The sequence below is a fragment of the Archocentrus centrarchus genome, unplaced genomic scaffold (genome assembly GCF_007364275.1).
Source record: "Archocentrus centrarchus isolate MPI-CPG fArcCen1 unplaced genomic scaffold, fArcCen1 scaffold_52_ctg1, whole genome shotgun sequence".
Taxonomy (NCBI): domain Eukaryota; kingdom Metazoa; phylum Chordata; class Actinopteri; order Cichliformes; family Cichlidae; genus Archocentrus; species Archocentrus centrarchus.
In genome coordinates, this window is record NW_022060274.1 from 1,667,882 (window position 1) to 1,687,374 (window position 19,493).

Here is a 19,493-nt window from a genome sequence, read left to right on the forward strand (position 1 = left end):
TGTGGTGTTGCTACAGTGCACACTGCTGCAACCCAATACTGCAACACACCCTGAAGTTCAAGATCTGTTAAAAACTGTGCCATATTTGATGGAGGATGATTGAACTGAATTGCTACACTTTTTTAAACTCAGTTTAGAAAAATAAATACTAAACAGTTTTCGATCAAAATTGTACATCATAGTTTTATTTTGTTCAATTTTTGTTTCTCTTTTTCTCTTCTGTTGGTTTGTGGCTCACCACTTCAGCCACGATTGATCCAAGATTAGTGGTGATGGTGTGTGTGTGTGTGTGTGTGTGTGTCTGCTGAACTCATGGTGAAGCATCTAATCCAGTCCAAAAAGCCTTGATATGTGTTAAAAATTCATATACATAATCATGAGACATTACTATTCCATTAGGTTTCATTTTAAAAGATATTTTTTGAGGTAATGAAAAAAACCAAAATGTGGCCTTTTGGAGAATGTTGTATGTGTTTCCACAGGCAGCTTTGTTGTAGACACAGAAACAAATCTCCCACATGCAGACACAGACCAGACATATTAAGCATACTAAAGGCAATGAACCTAGTTACACACAATTAGCACTCAGTAATTGTCCTGCCACTTCAGCCTTCAGCCTCTCCTAATAGAAGAAGTCAGGTAATTCAATTCAATTCAGTTTCAGTTATATAGCACCATATCACAGCAATTGTTGCTTCAAGGCGCTTTGCATTGTGGGGTAAATTCTCAACAATATCAGAGAAAAAACACCAACAATCAAACAACCCCCTGTGAGCAGCACTTGGTGACAGTGGGAAGGAAAACCTCCCTTTAAACAGGAAGAAACCTCCAGCAGAACCAGGCTCAGGGAGGGGCAGCAGTCTGTCTGGCCCAGTTGGGGGTGAGGGGAACAAGAAGAGAGCAGAGGGAGGGAGGACAAAAGACACACATTCAAGATTCAAGATTCCTTTATTGTCATAGCGTACGCAACGAGATTCATGTGCGCTTCTCAAAACAGCTGTTCTCACAGTCAAGAAAAAAGTTCAGTAAGTAATAAATGAGTAATTAAAAAAAATAGGGTAATTGCACACAAAATAGAAAATAGTGAAATAAATATTAAAATAAATACAGAATCCACAATCAACCCCCCCCCCCCCCCCCCCCCCCCCCCTCACACACACACACACACTAATTATTTCACACTTGTGGCATTAGGGTTCCTTATGGGATAGAAGTCGTTGCCAGTTTTGTGGTTCATGCTGTGGTTGTTGTGTATCTCCTCCCTGATGTGAGCAGATTAAACAGTTTGTTTGCTGGATGATGATCTGGATGATGTCTTTGGTGATTCTTGATGCCTTCCAGAGGCATCGAGAGGTGTAAAAGTCTTCCAGGGTGGGCAGACGTGTGTTGATGGTGCACTCAGCAGTATTTATGGCTTGTTGGATCGCCTTCTTGTTTGCTGCTGAGCTGCTGCACCACCATGTGAGGATCCCATGGGTTGGGACACTCTCAGTGGTACATCGATAAAAGGTGATCATGTGATGTTGTGACTGAATGTTCTCAGAAAATAAATTCACTGTTGTGCTTTCTTGACCAGTGAGTTTGTCCGTGTGAGGTCTACAGAAATGTGAGTGCCCAAGAACTTGAAGCTGGAGACTCGCTCCACTTTGTCCCCATTTATGAGAAGAGGACAATGTTCCTCCCGCTGTTTCCTGTAATCAGTGAGGAGTTCTTTTGTCTTTTTGGTGTCAGGTTATTATGTGAACACCAGTCAGTCAGTCTCTGAACCTCCTCTCTGTAGGCAGTCTCATCACTGACAGTGAGTAGTCTTACCACTGTGGTGTCATCCGCAAATAACTGTGATGATGTTGTGGCCTGGTACACAGTGTGTGTACAGAGAAAAGAGAAAGGGGCTCAGCACACAGCCCTGAAGGGCCCCAGTGCTGAGCAACAGTGTGGTAGAGTGATGGGGTCCCATCCTGACTGACATGGGAGAAAGACAGACTTTAAAGTTAATTACTAATGATTAAATACAATAGTGGTGCATAAACACAGAGAGAATGAAAAATAGGCGAGTGAAGAAGAAACTGTCAGTGCATCATGGGAACCCCCCCCCCCAGCAGCCTAGGCCTAAGGAAGCATAACTAAGTGATTGTTCAGGGTCACCTGATCCAGCCCTATGAGCTTGATCATAAAGGAAAGTTTTAAGCCTAATCTTAAAAATAGAGAGGGGCCTGAAAGCTGAAGGCTCTGCCTCCCATTCTACTCTTAAGTATCCTAGGAACCACAAGTAAGCCAGCAGTCTGAGAGCGAAGTGCTCTATTGGGGTGATATGGTACTATGAGGTCTTTGAGATAAGATGGGACCTGATTATTCAAGACCTTGTAGGTGAGGAGAAAGATTTTAAATTCTATTCTAGATTTAACAGGGAGCCAATGAAGAGAAGCCAATATGGGAGAAATCTGCTCTCTCTTTCTAGTCCCTGTCAGTACTCTAACTGCAGCATTTTGGATCAGTTGGAGGCTTTTTAAGAAACTTTTAGATTTATTGCTCTAAATAATTATTTAACCTACTTATGAAATACATTATACTAGTTATAGTTGTGGTGCACGTAGTGATCTAATTCTATTTCTGGGAGCAGTGCTGGTTAAAAAGTCTGCTGCAGGAAGAAAAGACCTGTGACAGCACTCCCTCAAACATTTTGGGTGCAGTAGCCTCTCACCAAAGGAGCTCTTCAAAGCTGTCACATGCTACTTTCCCACCGCCGAGGTTCCGGAGCTGGAGCAAGTTCCCGTGCCATCCCAAGGAACGATTAAGAATGGGCCCGCGTTCCCACCGCGTTTCTGTGAACTGCTCCTTTACGTATGAGTGTGGGCGGGTCCTCGTCTGGACACGGAAGCCGAAGCGCACAAACGTGGGAGAACACGCTCCCCTTTCTTGTGCTGCAAATACGTTTTACGGTCCAAACCAAACTACTGCAGCATCTGTGTGCAGCACAGAGGGAAACACAGACAGCGATTAGAGCAAGACGACAAGTACGCACTTTGTGCCCTTTTATCTGTGATATGAACTGATACAAAGTAGCAAGTTCAGCCTTAGAGCCCAACCTAATTCACAGCCGTGAAAATCGCTTCGCTTTTCTCATGTAATACACATGTAATATGGTAGAAAACTTGATGTAAAGACGGCAGAGTAACGCCCTTTTGCCACATTCGTCACGCATTCTTGGTTCGAGACCAGCTAGTTTGCGGGGCCGGAGTTGAACCCGTTTTATGGCCGAGTGCTTCCACAGTGGAAAACCCGCCTAACGGTTCAAATTAAGGCACCGGAACCCTGTTGGTGTGAAAGAGGCCACAGAGCTGTGGCAACCTTCCTCAGCTCTAGGTTCAGGTTGAACAGATGCATAGCTATTCCTCTCAGCTGGTCTGTAAGACATCCTGCAGGACCTTAGCAGCCTTGAACTCAAGCCATCAGGACCTGCCACTTCTTGATCTTCCTGAGCTTGTTTCTCGCTTGGTGTTTTGTGAACGACAGCTTAGCGCATGAGGGCTGTGTAATGTGAGGAGCAGGGGCTGGGCAGGGTGGAAGAGCAGTGGGTGGTGGTAGTGGAATGTGAGCTGTTGATGTTGGTGGTGGTGGTGAGAGACACAGGTAGCCACAGGGGGGACTGGGCTGGGGGTGGTGCAGATCTGTTGAAGAATAAGTTCAAGTCGTTCACACACTTTTGGTCCCCCTCAGCTTGTTTACTGAAGTCTGTGAAGCCCAGGATGTTTTTCAGTCCTCTCCAGACTGCCCCAGTGTTGTTCTCCTGCAGCTGGTCTTCCATTTTCTTCCTGCAGGTTTTATTCCCCTGATCTTTCACAGCCTTCAGCTCCTCTCTGGGTGATGATGTGTGTGCCTCTTTGGTGTTGGCATAGAAGAGGTCCAGTATTCTGTTGTCTCTGGTGTGCCATGTTACATACTGTGCCTCCAGCCCAACTGTTATGTCTTGTATCTGTGCAGTCAGCCATGTTTCTGTAAACAGTAGGATGCTGCTCTCCTGGTACTCCCCCTGATGCCAGGTCAACGCCGTTAATTCTTCCATCTTATTGGGAATGGATCTAACATTCCCGCTAACGATGGACAAAAGAACTGGTCTGTACCCCTCTTCCTGTTGCCACGTTCCACTCTGAAGCTCTGGGGGGATATTAGGTTTCTCCCCACAGCAGTGTTACAGTATGCCAACAGCTGATCGCTGCTCTAGACAATAGGACTACAGCTGTGTGCACTCTCCAGACACAATGGAAAACAGTGAAAAAGTCATTTAAAAGCATGAAAAATAATGCGACTATAGTCTCCATGGTGTTCTCGTGCTCTAAAGAGTAAGCACCATCGACAGCAAAGTTAAAAAGTTACAAATGCCAATATTAAGAAAGAAAATGCTCAGGAGCCGCTGCTACAGGCTGCCACTCGTGTAGCGCCACCTAAACAAAAATACAAAGGCCAAGAAGCTCACAACTCTGGGTCCAGGACCATGACACCAATTACAGCTTCACCGGGGCCTGGGGCAGGTTTATGGTGTATCTCTGCTTTAAATTGAAGCTGTCTGAGTTTTTGTTTTCCATTTTGTATACAAGTATTTAAAAAAATAATACTTACGCAGTATATAGTAGATAGCTATATATCTACTATATACTGCATAAGTATTATTTTTGAATAATAAAGATGTAAGCTTTTTGTTAGCCCTGTTTCATGTAATGAGACTATTGTTATATACATCTGCTGGTAGGCTAGTTTACCATAAACAGTTCCTCTCAATAAGATTCAATATTTGCAATGATAGACATATAGTCTAAAATTTGTGACAAAATTATTTGTTAGCTGCCTGAGATTTAATGCATTTTAGGGATGACCTCAGCATTGCTAATTGTTGTCTGAGTGGGTTTTTAAAAAGTATATCCTGATTAATTGGATGACCTTTTACGTTTTTTTCAGCCTCAGCCTGAGATCTGTTCTGAAATCTCACTTGAGAGTCCTTGAACAGTTTCTTAGCATTTTGTGGTGACTGGCATGGAAATGGGCTTCGGTTCTTTGTCTGACATCTGCTTCCCTGTTCATCTACTTAAACTCCATCCCCTCTCGTTTCCCACCATCCAACAAACATGAAAGCTATCATTGACCCCTTGACCCATGGGCCTTTCAATAATGCAATCTAATCTATCTCACAAATGGCCCAGAAATTTCTCAGTGTGCATCATCAGAAAATGTAAAATCTGATAAACAAAGTAGGAGATTGCAAGGTCAGTTGGGGTTATGAAGTGTAATTATCCACCACTCCTGCAGATCAGTCATAGGCCATGCTGGAGTTTTAAGGTTGAATTGCTATAATCTATTCATGTTATTAGTAGCTTTGTGCATACATCCACCCTACTGTATTCCACAGATGAAGGACAGAAAACTAAATTTCAGTGATTATTCTGCTTTCATAAGGAGCTCACTGCAGGACTCTAACGGCCATGCTCAGCTATTAAAGGGCCTTACTTAAGTGACAGGCCTATTGGTGCAAAGCAGAGATGGAGAGACTGGCTTAGAGTAGATATGTCACTGTAATCATGGCCTGTGATTACTTCTTTGTTTCTTTCTCAGCAGCATCCTACTTGCCATGAAAAAGTATAGAGAGCTGAACCTACTACATGAATAAAATAAATAAAGCATTAATGGTTATCTTACGTATCTGCCACATGGAAAAGCCATTTCTTTAAAATGGTAAATAACAACTTCAAAATGGTATCAAGTTAAGGGCACTGAATAGCTCCCATCTAGAGTCTATCAGTAAAATAAAGGATCCCACGCTGGATCTGATTGCTCATGTCTGCACTCAATGTGGGTTTACTCTGTTAAACTGGACATAAATCTCTGGTTGTGGCTCTCCCACTAGCCGGACCTGTTATTTTTCTCTGTCTAGCTGGTAAAGAAAGCAATACTACTGTCTTAGAACCAACAAGACACAAAACTGATTCTGAGGAGAGAGAGGATGTTGGCCATGGTGGGGGTGTAAAGAATCAGGAAGGAGATATGAGACTCCATCCAGCAAGCAGTTAGCCACAGATCAGCCCTGGGGGACAGCTAATCAATGGGGCTGTCGTCCAGCCTCATCATCCAGCCTGTGCTGGCCCAGTTTCCCCCAATGAGCTCAAGGCCACAGCTTAGAGAGGCTCGAGGAAGGTTAGAGTAGGGAGGTGCAGTAGAGAGCAGGCTGGTGACAGTGTGGGAGAAGGTCAGAGCTGATAAAGGAGGAGGCTCCATTCTGGTGCTTTTGAAGAAAAAACTGACAGCAGTTGGGTTCAGCACAGCCAATGATGCCTTTGTGTGTCATGGCTTCTTAGACATTGGCCTAATAGTCAATAAGGGACATAAGTGTCACACTGTGTATGATTGTTGTTGGTAACTCAGCATATGCAGTCAGCCTACAAGACGAGAAAAATCTCAAAATCTAATTATTTCATTTTTATGTTAACTTGAGAGAACTTAATGAGCAGCTTTGTTATATTTGACCTGTCTTCTTCAAATGACTCAGAAGGGAAATGGACTTGGAAGAACATTTGAGATAGTTACCTTCTCGAACTGTAGGTATCTGGGCATAAAATTTATATTAAAAAAGTCTGCTTTTAAAATGCGCCACACGTTTGGTGCCTATTGACATCAGAAAATAGCACAACAATTTATTAATGTATTCTCATGAAATATGTGACTTCTTTTGTAAAGAAATATCATTAACCATTTTCTTCTTCTTTTGGGGGTCACCACAGCAAATCCTTTGCCTCCATCTCACCCTATCTCTAACATCCCCCTCTATTCACACCAGCCCTCTGCATGTCCTTCTTCTCTACAGCCATAAATCTTCTCTGCAGTCTTCCTCTTTTCTTCTGCCTTTGTCCAATATATCCATTGTCCCTCCTTTGCACATGTCCGAACCATCTCAGGCTTGCCTTTCTAACTTTGTCTCCAAAATGTTCAACCTGAGCTGTCCCCATGATATACTCATTTCTAAGTAAGTCAATAAAATAACACTTTTCTAGATAAAAATCACAAAAGGTTTCACAACAATCAGCAAATTTTAAAAAATGCAAATATTAAAACACAACAATAATTTCCACTAGTGAAGAGCAAGCCTATACAAATAAGTCTTGAGCTGCTTTTTGAAAGTTTCCATAGAGTCCACAGATCTTAAATGTAACCTTGAATGCACAGTCTCTTTCAGTTTTCACTCTAGAACGAGGAACCACCAACACGTGTTGGTCAGAAGACATCACTGACCTCATCCTTATAGTTAGGAATGGCTCAGGTGGCCCTGAACTAGCCCTATCACCAAGATCTTAAACTGAAGTCTAACCTTTTTAGGGAGCGACGAAATAGGCGTCACCTAGACCACTTAGAGGACCCAGTAAGTAGCTTCACAGCCGCGTTTTGGACCATTTCTGGGTGATCCAAAGGTTTTTTACTGAGGCCAATGTACGGTGAATCACAACAGTCCAATCATGAGAAAACAAAGGCATGAATTATCATTTCTAACTCCAGTTTGGGCAACATTTGACTCAGGTGGGCAATAACATGTAAATGTAAAAAAAGCAGAATCACAAGAGGCTGTTAATATAAAAACCAAGAGCCTGGTCAAATGTAATACCTACATTTCTGACATTTGATTGACCCAATGATGATAAAAAGCTAATATTGTTGATCACAGTGGCAACAAAGCTGTCAGGAGCACAAACAAGAACTTCTATTTTCTCAGTGTTAAGTCAAAGATAATTAGCAGCCATCCAGTTTTTTGTGGATAGATATTTTTTGCAACATTTTGTGGAGAAAAAGAACAATTGTACAATATCGTCAACATAACAAAGATATGAGACCCCTTTAAACAAACTAACAGGCTCCAAAACAGAACCTTGGGGAACACCACAGAAAAAAGTGGCAGATGTTGTCCAGAGGAGTTAAAGCTAGGATCTCCACTGATGACAGTCGGGGCAAAGAGCGTGGAAACTGTGGGGCCAGTTCACTGCAGCCAAAAAATTCCCTCACCAGCGGGGAGGCCACCACACCTGCAGGAGGAAAAACTTGATGAAGACAACACATCCTCCCACATAAATTCAGCCGTGGAAACAAGTCATAGCTCTGTGAAGCAGGAGACACCAGGCTAAACAAAAAGTAGCATACTGAAGCAAATAAGAGGCGGCGTCACCAAGATGATAAAAAGGAGCACCATGAATCCCCATAGACGCTATAAGAAGCAGGGAGGCAGGCACATTGAGGAAATACAAAAATGCAGGGACACAGGGAAAGCACAATAAATGAAGCAAGGGAATAAATACATATGAACAATAACCCAGAACAGAACATGGAGAAGGCCTAGGAATCAAAATACCAAACAGAAAATCGAACCCTTTAACCCTGATCCCAGACACAGCACATAACCAAAACCAAGAGTTCAGATGTCCAAACCAAAGAAACACTGGGTCCTGGACCAGGACCGTGACAAAACCTAGATTTTTTTTGGTGCTACCTTTCCCAGACCACACATCAGATCAGGCTTTACTACTTATCTTGTAAACCTTCCCTTTCACTCTTGTTGCAATCCTTCTTTCACAAATCACCACTCACACTCATCTCCACCCACTCCACCCTGCCTACTTTCTCATCTTCACCTTTCTTGTGTGTTGTCCATTGCTTTGGATGGTTTACCACATGTATTCATCTGCGTTCACTATCTACTCCTTACAAGTTCACCTTTCTGCCTCTCTCCCTCTCATTCACACACTTGCTTCTACTAATTTTCATTCCTTCTCTCCAGAGCATACCTCCACCTCTCTAGGCTCTCTTCCACCGTTCATTCTCTCACTACAGATCACAGTGTCATCTGCAAATATCATAGTCCACAGAGACTCCTGCCTGACAGGAAAAGTATGATAAGAAACACAAAATATATAAGCAATACTAAATTTTAAAAAGAAACCAAGAACAAACCTTAAATCTAGATTACTTCCCAAAACTCACAAAAACTCAAAACACTGGATGAAAGACCCAGGGACCACACCACAAACATGTCCTGCACCAGCCCCACAGCCTCTGCCACTCCTGGCTTCTTCATGCAGTACCAGAATGCCTCTCTCGGCACCCTATCATACCCCCTTTGACCTTCTCTATACTTCTCATCAACACTCTCAAAGCAAACGTTGCATTTGTAGCTCAGAAGGTAGAGCAGGTCACTTACTGATCGGAAGGTTGGCAGTTTGATTCCTGGCTGCTCTGGGCTGCATGCCAAAGTATCTTTGGGCAAGATACTGAACCCCAAGTTACTCTCCAACGCAAGCGTTGGAGTATGAATGTGTGAATGTTAGACAGTAAGCACTTAGCTTAGTTACTCATGGAAGTGCTTGTATGAATGGGTAAATGTAAATGTGTTGTATAAGCACAGAGTGCTCAGACTGAGTAGAAAAGCACTTGCCCAAGGATACTTTGGCATGCAGCCAGGAATCAAACTGCCAACCTTCCGATTAGTAGTTGAACTGCTGTACCTCCTGAGCCACAGCCACTGTGAACTCCAAGATCCCTTCTTGAGATGTTACTCTCTACTAAATCCATGGGAAGCAAGAGGAAGAACCCTAAACCTTCCTAAACAGGTCCCTTTTATATTAATTTGTCCATATGCATCACCTTTCCCCTACGCACACACCCTGTTGGCACATTCAGTACTTTCCTGTAACAAACAACCTGCCTTAACAGTCATTCACTGCACTTCCTTTTTATCTCTTCACACACAGATCAGCACAGTTCATATTCTTTATACTGTCTTATTCATTTCAGTGATTAGATTTATATTTGATTAGCATTATCCATGATTAACTATTAGCAAAATCACATGTAGAAACTTTTTGTTATAGCACTCTGTGTTACTCTAAGCACAAGAAGGCTGGATGTTAAGTCCACTCTTATATAGATTCGTTGTAGGATCTCACACCTTTCAGCACCCCCTCCTCGAGATCTCCAGCTGCAGATCACGATACAGATATGATGCTGTCATATATCCATACCATCCAAGGCATTTAAGTGGCAACCTCCCGTGTGGTAATCTCACATGTACTTTCAGAAGTACTTGTACAATGTGGCAAAGATCTTAGGAATCACAGCTTTTACTTACCCTCCCCTTGAGCTCACCAAGTGTTCTTTTAAAGGGTGTTTTCAGTCTCATTCATCTAATGGGCAAGGACGGAGATCTCGCACCTTTCGACAACCGGATGCCCGTCCAAACACAACTCTACCCATTTATCTGGGCCTGGGATTGGCACTAGGTGTACACTGGCTCGTGGCCTTCTCCAGTGACTGTGTTAGAAATATCATCAGTAACCAGAAACCTAAAATCACTGTGTGCTAGGCATGATAGATGGAGTCAGAAATAGTACAACACTAAACACAGCAGTAGTTTAGTACCAAAGTTGGGAGACAAAATTGTTTTTTTCTAGCATCATATTCCCCAAAGAAAGTTATCTTTAGCATGTCCTGTGCTGCTGTTGTCTGATTGACCAGCAATCTGCCAAAGATTTAGAACATGCTGTTACCATTAAGCATCAGTGTGATGGGGCCAAGTATTTCTGAACCTGTGTGCGTCTTAACGGTAATTAGATTTAGTGCAGTTGAGACTCTTTTCTCTCTTTGATAGTCTTCCAGTTTCTTCATCTAGTTAACATGGTCCTCCCAGGCTGGCATTGCAATACATCTTCTAAGTGTGTGCGTGTGGAAGTCATTCTTTCTCTTCCTCCTACAACAAGAGGTCTCCAAAGACTCATTAGTCACAATCACCTGTCAGTAAAGGAAGGAAGTTGGAAGGAAATAAGTGAAGGCAGTACAGGTAAAGAGGAAGACAGCAACATCAGAAGCTGGCTGACTGCGAAGTTAGAAACCATGGTGGATAAGATGGTAAATAATATGCTATACATAAAACTATGCATAGTATACATATTTGACAACTTCTGTGCTGTTAAGGCAGATCTATAATAAATTTTAAGCCATAGCGCCAATAAACACAATTATCGTTTACTGTACAAAACAAAGGAAAATGACAACCTTGGTAAACAACTGAATAAAAAGAAAATAATTGCAGTAAATTATTCCTTTTAGGGCAGGTTATTATATAACTATTTAGCAAAATAACTAACTTTCTTCCTTTAAGCAATCACCAAAATAAAAGTTATCTGCTCTATTACAGCTTCTGTATTAACCAGAAATGACAGTGGTGGGATATAAATATCACACATCGATGTCTTTTTAAGCTATAACAAAGAAAAACCATTCTTCCCTAACAGAAATCTGCTAATACAACTGCATCATCTAACTGAATGCATTAGTTAGTGAAGAAAGAAAATTGTAATTTATGTGATTGTGTCCTCTCATAATGAAACTGATATGCTATTATTGAGGTTCCTGATGAACACACTTTTTCCTTTGATTATTTGATTAATAGTTTGAGCTGTATTTAACATGATCTCAGATCCCAAAGAGGCCTTTATGAAGCTTATAAATGGATGAGTTCTTATATAACACTTTTCAACTCGAGCACTTTGTACATTTACATTCATGCAAGCACTTTTTCTACATCTTAGTGCTTTCTATCTAATATTTGCACACACTCCAATGAACACATCAGGAGCAACTCAGGGTTCAACATCTTGCCCAAGGAAACTTTGGCATGCAGACTGTAGCAGCCAGGGATCGAACCACCAACCTTCTGATTAGTAGATGACCTGCTCTACCTCCTGAGCCACAGACACCCACAACAGAGTGAATCAGCAGATAGTTATATTTTTTTATTTATTATAGTTTGTATGACAATTTGATTTCCTGTGTAAATGCAAAAATAGATAGATGCCTCATTTTTAAAATAAAAAACATTCAGTATTTCTTTCACAGATGTGCTGCTCTTAACCCTATGACTGATTTATGCCAGCAGTGAAGTAGCTGATGAATTCCAGAAGCAGCAAATCAAAATTCTCTAACCAAGAGCTGCAAAATGAAGACTTCAGGGTTCGTCTTCATTTTGTTTAAACAAAGTGGAATATAATAGTAAGACAACACAAGGTCTTATTCAAAATACCTGTGATGGGTCTGGTGCAGTATGCTCCTAAGTGGTACAACAGTGTCACACGTGCTGCAGAGGGTGTTAAAAAACCGGGAAAACGGTTTTCATCGTTAATGTCACCTTTCCAGCTTATTAGGAAATGCACAACACATAGCAAAACGATAGGTCCAATCATGGTATCCTGCAACTTCTTGTAGTGGTTGTAGTCTTTTTGCTAAGTCAATTGCCAACTGGCTAATAGTTCGGGGGGGACCACCTAAGTGGGTAATTACCTTCAGGGAGTTACCAGAGCTTTCTGATCTGCAAGGAAGTATGAGTTCTGGAAGAGACTACGCTATTCAAACATAAATACACAAATAGAACACACATCTGCTTCAATGTGTCAAACTTCCTAATAGATAGATTCAAGCTGTTTTAACCCGATAAAAGTGTCCAAGCATCCATGTTACCTTCACCTTTAATCTTTTAAAAGCCCTTATAAATCCATGAAAAATAGTTTTAATATAATTTGGCTAAAATGATATTAAAGCTGTAACAACATTTAAAGACTGTTTGTTAGTCACTGAGTGCCTGAGTGTGAAAGAGACAGCTGTTAGAGTCTCATTATTAAGTGGGTTTTATTTTTAAAGGACAAAATACTTAAACACTTCCTGTTTATACAATGGTGGTCATAACATGAACCACTAAGAACAGAGGAGGTTATTATATACAGCATGATCTATAAGCACCAATATGTGCCATTAGCATGTGTGCATTTACTTTCAAGCTCTTACAGAATGTATTTAGAGTCTTCTTCTGAAGGTGAAACAAAGACTGTCTGTGTAAAAAAGAGATGGCTAAAGACTTATTTCAAGGTCATTTTAATATTTATGAGTTTTTATTTTGAAAGTCCAGAAACTCCAGCATAATTTACAGCCCCTCATAAGCAACTTTAAATTTGGAGGATCTTTTTTTTTTATGTCTACCAAACTTTCTGTAACATCTGGCAGTCATTTGTCAACTCTGACCAATGGCTATGTACCACAGGCCTTTAAGATGGCAGTAATTAAACCATTACTTTTAAAGCCTATTCTCTATTATTAGACTCAATTGGCACAAATGATCTTCTTACAGCCTCTGACAGTGGACTCATCTCTGTTCTTGTCCTGTTGGACCTCAGTGCATCTTTGATACTGTTGACCATAACATTTTATTATAGAGATTAGAGCATGCTATAGGTATTAAAGGTACTGCACTGCAGTGGTTTGAATCATATTTATCTGCTAGGCTCCAATTTGTTCATGTAAATGGGGAGTCTTCTTCACACACTAAGGTTAATTATGGAGTTCCACAGGGTTCTGTGCTGGGACCAATTTTATTTACATTATACATGCTTCCCTTAGGTAGTATTATTAGAAAGCATTGCATCAATTTTCATTGTTATGCAGATGATACTCAGCTTTACCTATCAATGAAGCCAGATGACACACATCAATTAGTTAAACTGCAGGAACATCTTAAAGACATTAAGGCCTGGATGACCTCTAATTTCCTGCTTCTAAATTCAGATCAAACTGAAATTCTCCTACATATTTGTTTAATATGTGCATTGAAGGACATATCCTGGTCAAAAATTACTCCAAGATTTCTCACAGTGTTACTGGAGGCCAAAGTAATGCCATCCAGAGTAAGTATCTGGTTTGACACCATGTTTCTAAGATTTGTGGGGCTGAGTACAACCGCTTTTTTGCATTTGTGCAATATTTCTAAAATTAGAAACATCCTTTCTCAGAGTGATGCTGAAAAGCTAATTCATGCATTTATTACTTCTAGGCTGGACTATTGTAATTCCTTATTATCAGGCTGTCCTAAAAGCTCCCTGAAAAGCCTTCAGCTAATCCAAAATGCTGCAGCTAGAGTACTGACAGGGACTAGAAAGAGAGAGCAGATTTCTCCCATATTGGCTTCTCTTCGTTGGCTCCCTGTTAAATCTAGAATAGAATTTAAAATCCTTCTCTTCAAGGTCTTGAATAATCAGGCCCCATCTTATCTCAAAGACCTCATAGTCCCATATCACCCCAACAGAGCACTTCACTCTCAGACTGCTGGCTTACTTGTGGTTCCTAGGATACTTAAGAGTAGAATGGGAGGCAGAGCCTTCAGCTTTCAGGCCCCTCTTCTGTGGAACCAGCTCCCAGCTTGGATTCAGGAGACATTTTTAAAATTAGGCTTAAAACTTTCCTTTATGATCAAGCTTATAGTTAGGGCTGGATCAGGTGACCCTGAACCCTCCCTTAGTTGTGCTGCAATGGGCCTAGGCTGCTGGGGGGTTCACTTACTGTGTTTATTCCCCAGTCTTTTGTCCTGTCTCTCTCCCCTCAGCCCAAGCGGTCGTGGCAGATGGCTGCCCCTCCCTGAGCCTGGTTCTGCTGGAAATTTCTTCCTGTTAAAAGGGATTTGCCAAGTGCTTGCTCATAGGGGGTTGTCTGATTGTTGGTGTTTTCACTGTGTTAATGTAGTTTCTTTACCTTACAATATAGAGTGCTTTAAGGTTAGTATTTGTTGTGATTTGGTGCTAATTGAATTGAATTGAATTGAATTGAATTGAATTGAATTGAATTGAATTGAATTGAACAGTATCTGAAAGTCATGTCCTCAAAATATGGAAAAAATAAATCCAGGAGAAGACCTGAGAGAACCTGAGACTTGCATCCAGCCTTTTTTTCTTGCTCCATTTACTATTTGCTGAAGCCTCATCAGAAATGGATGGCCTCAGTGGCTTAGTCAAGAAGCCATTCTTAAGGAAGGGAAACAGGAAGAAAAGGCTGAGGTATGCCAAATTGCACATAAACTGGACTGAACATCAGTGGCAACAGGTCTTATGGAGTGATGAATCCCCCTGTGAGAGCAACATCAACTTTCTCAGTGAACTGAACAACTACTTTGGGAGGTTTGAAGTAATTAATGCCACTCCTGCAAGGAAATCTATTCTCGCCGCAATGAGAAGATACTCTGTCTAGACACAGCAGATGTCCGGAGAACATTGAAGAGAGTGAGCACTTGGAAAGCAGCAGGTCCGGACAACATACCAGTACCCATACTAAAGGAATGTGTTGATCAGCTGGCTGTGGTTCTCATGGACATCTTTAACACCGTGCTGAAACAGGCTGTTATATGATCATGCCTGAAGATGGCCACAATCATATCAGTACCCAGAAAGCCTACAATCTCCTCATCGTGACTGATGAAGAGTAAAGTGAATATTACAGAAATATATTTATTGTTTTTTATTATTGTTATTGCAATAAGCTCTAAACAACACAAAATTAGATTCAGTTATTTCATGTAAATTTTAGTGACATAATTGAATCTGGAGCCAGTCAATAATAGGTTGGGTGGGACCAATTTATTAAGCATTTTCTGTATTAATTATGCTTGAAATATGAAGTTATATTGTTTGTGAAATTATGATGAGGGTTAGGGTAGCTCAGGAGGTAGTGCACCTACTACTCAGAACGTTGGTGGTTCAATCCATGGCTGCTCCAGTCTGCATGCCAGAGTATCCTGGTGTGATTGGGTGTGAATGGGTGAATGAGGCATGTTGTATAGAGTGCTTTGAGTGCTCGAGTAGAAGAATGTTACATAAGAAACCAGTCCATTTACCATTTCACTGTCAGTGTTGTTACACCAAACCAATTCAAGAGAGGTTATGTTTTAGAGAAATACAAACAGGTTTATCTTAGATGTGCAAAATGCACCCCCCAGAACTACACCCAAACTCATGTTTTGTGCTTGTCAAAACCACCTATGATTCCTTTTACCATCATGCATTTTTTGACTTGGAGAGTCAAAAAATGGGAGATGGGAGATTCAAATGTAAATAGGTATCACTTCAGTTTCTGTTGACAACATTTCTGAAAATAAGTAATTTCAGTAATTTCTTAAAAGGTAAAGATCACAAGAAAGGACCCAGGAGTTATCTGCTATGCAGGTAACTGGTTAAATTTGATTATTTTTTTTTTTAATCTTGACTTTATTGTCAGAAATTTGCCATTCACACTGTTTTCTGTTATTTGGGTTATCTACGGTGCATTGGAATCATTGTAACTGGTCCCAAATGGATGTAAGAAATCATGATCTGGGGCACCTGGGTGGCTTGGTGGTGAGGCCGGCGACCACATGCACGTGCCACGTTGCGGTGCGGGCAGCGTGGGTTCGCGTCCCGACCAGTCGCCAGTTTACCCGCGTGTCTTCCCCGGTATCTTTCCCCCATTTCCTGTCTCTCTCCACTGTCCATAAAAGCCACTGTGGCCAAAAACACACACACAAAAAAAAAAAAGAAATCATGATCTGAATCTGCCCTGCAGCCTGAGTAAATGCTGCAGACAGCAGCATCTTGTCAAGTACCTGAGCTCCACTCACTGTATGCAGCTCCCAGCATTGAACTCAGCAGTCTTAACACTGAAGGAAGTCAAACAGAGGCAAGACTCACTATCCCCATCCCCCACACCCCACATCCAAGCTCCACCTCCCCCCTGCCCCCTGGTAAAGACTGGCACTGCTGCTTGCTGACCTTGGCCAGCCTGCACGCTGAGGGAGATAAGTGCCCCTCAGGACAATACAGCGAGAGGTACTGCTCTTACACGTTCACCATAACCTCCACTGTCCCCCACCCCACCCATCCACTCACGTACACACACACACACACACACACACACACACACACACACACACACACAACAAGAAGCAGCAGGATGGGGCTGCCTGGGTCAATGGGGTTTTGTGTTTCCTCTGCAGGTGGAAAGAAACCCTGGCCTGAAACTCAGATAATTCGGTTAGTATACACTAGACACTCCATTGGGGTATACAAACAGATGTATACACACAAACCAACCCCCAGCCCAAAGTCCTGCATCATCCCTTTGTAACTGACTTGACTGTTTCTTAGAGGAAAAGCAGTTGTCTCTGCAGCATTGTAGTTGAAGGGAGGTTGTTGGGATCAAAGTTACCGAAGCTAAGGTGGGGATCTTGTTGTCAGGAGCTTGGCCTGCTAGCCTACAGCCCTGCACTAATGATGAAATTTATACTTTGATGCTTATGCAAATATCCTCCTCCTTTTATCTTTGTGTGGTGCAGGTTTTGTGTTGGAGACAAGTTTTTCCTGAAGAACAACATGATTCTGTGCCAGACAGACTATGAAGAAGGGCTAATGAAGGAGGGTTACGCTCCTCAGGTCCGCTGACCTTCATAAACCAACATGGAAGAAGAGGAGGAAGAGGAGGAGTGGGAGAAACTCAAGAGAAAGTGCTAATGACCAGCTCTTGTTCCCCACGTGTACATAAGTAAGCAAGACTTCCCTGAGAGGGGACACGCACTGTTGTACAGAACAGCCATAGAGACTGTGGCAGGGAAATGCCCTGGAAGCCTACAACAAACTACACATATGAAAAACCTGTTTGTATAGTTCTTTGTTCATAAATGATGGATGCTGCGTTTTCCCACCTAACCGACAAATACTGTCCACAAAGCAGTTTTTAACCAACAGCTGATATTGGTTGCTGAAAAATGCCTCCTAAAACCAGACTAGTTTCATTTCACCTAACAAAGACATACAGCATGCCACCTACGTGCACCGAACTGAGTCTGAACTGAACTGTCAATCAATATTATTCTGTGCTAAAGGACAGAAACCCACCCAAAATCCTCAGATTAAAAATGTAATGAAAGTAAAGAGTCAAAATAACACCTTTGGAAGTGTGTGTGTGTGTGTGTGTGTGTCTTGCACGGTTCCAACATTGGCACGACTATATCAGCAAATGAAAAAGCTGCACTGGCTAACGGGCTAACATTGTGAAATAATCAGTGCTTCCTGGATGTATGAAACATTATCATTAAAGATGCAGATTTGGAGAACACTTCACTGAGACCGTAGCCGAGTGTTGGCGGTCTGTTTTTCTGGTGGCACCATTCAATCGGCTAATGAAAGTGTGACTGGCTGTTTTAATGAAATTAAAAACATATTTTCTGCACAAAGCGAGCAGCTTATGTACACTACATTAACACTGTACACAGTTAATAAAAATCACTACTCTGGTACAGATAATCATCCAGCCTTCAGCAATTCTGAACCTCTGAGCTTCTGGCTGTAGGACCATACAGCATTCACATCAATGCTGGACAGCAGATGGGGAAGGCATATATGTTAGATATTTTTCCCTGTAACCAGAGCAAAAATTAAAGCATGCATCAGGTGTCCAAAGGTCTAACTGCTGAAGTTGCCTCATGTCTGGATGTGTAAACAGGCAACTGTGTGCTAACACCTTAGCCAAAAGATTTATTGGGGAATAGAATACAGTATTTCAGCTCGTTCTGCAGCCCTCAAGTGTATAAAAATCTATAAGAAAACCTTAAAATGTTACAGAACAGACTTAAGCGTGGATATTGCATGTTTGACTAGAGTCATTTCCATTCCATCAGAGATCATTTCAGCAGTATTTTAGGCAGTTTGGACTGCAGGCTGTGATGGAAGGAAGTTATTATTAAAAACTTACAGTCACTAGTCAAAGTGACACATGAGGAAATGCTCATGCGGGTTGTTGTAGAGGTTTTAGGGACGATTTTTAGGGATGTGGATTGTAGAATGTTGAACAGGACTTTAGTTTCAGTTAACTGGACTCTGCAGCATGTCAGTCACCTTAAGACCCCCTCACAATCATCTTGGCTACAATGGCTTCCTGGTACAGAAGAATCCTGTCCGAGTCAGCTGAGAAGAAAAAATACATTTCATCTTTCTGCATTAATTAACACATCTGAGCTTGTGCAGTAGCACACAGCACCATTTCTTAACAAGGAAAACCTTCTCTAATTTGTAAATTGTGGCTGTACATAAAAGAAATACTCATTTTTGCTTGCTTGTACAATGATTTCTTTTTAAGTGTCATCCAGCATGAGATGTTTATTTTTTAGGACAATGCTTGTAAATACTATAATTGTAATAATTTTAAGCACAAATGTAATACAGTTTTATTGTCTTACCAGTGGTTATGGTGTCTTTCTTCCTACTGTACTTCAGTATTGGTATTTGAAGAACTTTTACACATACCTTACAAATAGATTTGTATTTGTATTTGATTCAGTGTTCGCTGAAGCCACAGAGGTTGAGTATCAGCCTCCAGAAAGGAGCTGTTTGCTGTCTGTTAACCCTAACCAGCAGCTTATGATATACGACTGATTTAAAGTGCAGTTTGTTGTTCCTGCTTCTTGTAAATGCTCTTCTCAGCTTCTCAGTTCTGATGACATGGAGGTCACATCACCTTAGAACCTTAGATGGCTGAAAATTTCCTTTCAGATTTGGTCTTCAAATATTTTGTTAAAGTCTAAAAAACAAACAAAAAAAAAAAAATCAATGCTTCATTTTCACTCCACT

General features: G+C 41.5%; 1 protein-coding gene across 4 annotated transcripts in view; it reads left to right on the forward strand.

Annotated features, from left to right (window-relative positions):
* Positions 1-19,257, forward strand: part of lmo3 (LIM domain only 3) — a 76,709-nt gene extending 57,452 nt beyond the window's left edge. For all 4 annotated transcript variants that reach the window (XM_030725322.1, XM_030725323.1, XM_030725324.1 and 1 more), the window contains one exon: positions 17,204-19,257. In XM_030725322.1, coding sequence (XP_030581182.1) covers positions 17,204-17,309 — 106 coding nt within the window. In that variant the 3' untranslated portion in view covers positions 17,310-19,257. The remainder of the gene's footprint in view (positions 1-17,203) is intronic.
* The last annotated feature ends 236 nt before the right edge of the window (positions 19,258-19,493 follow it).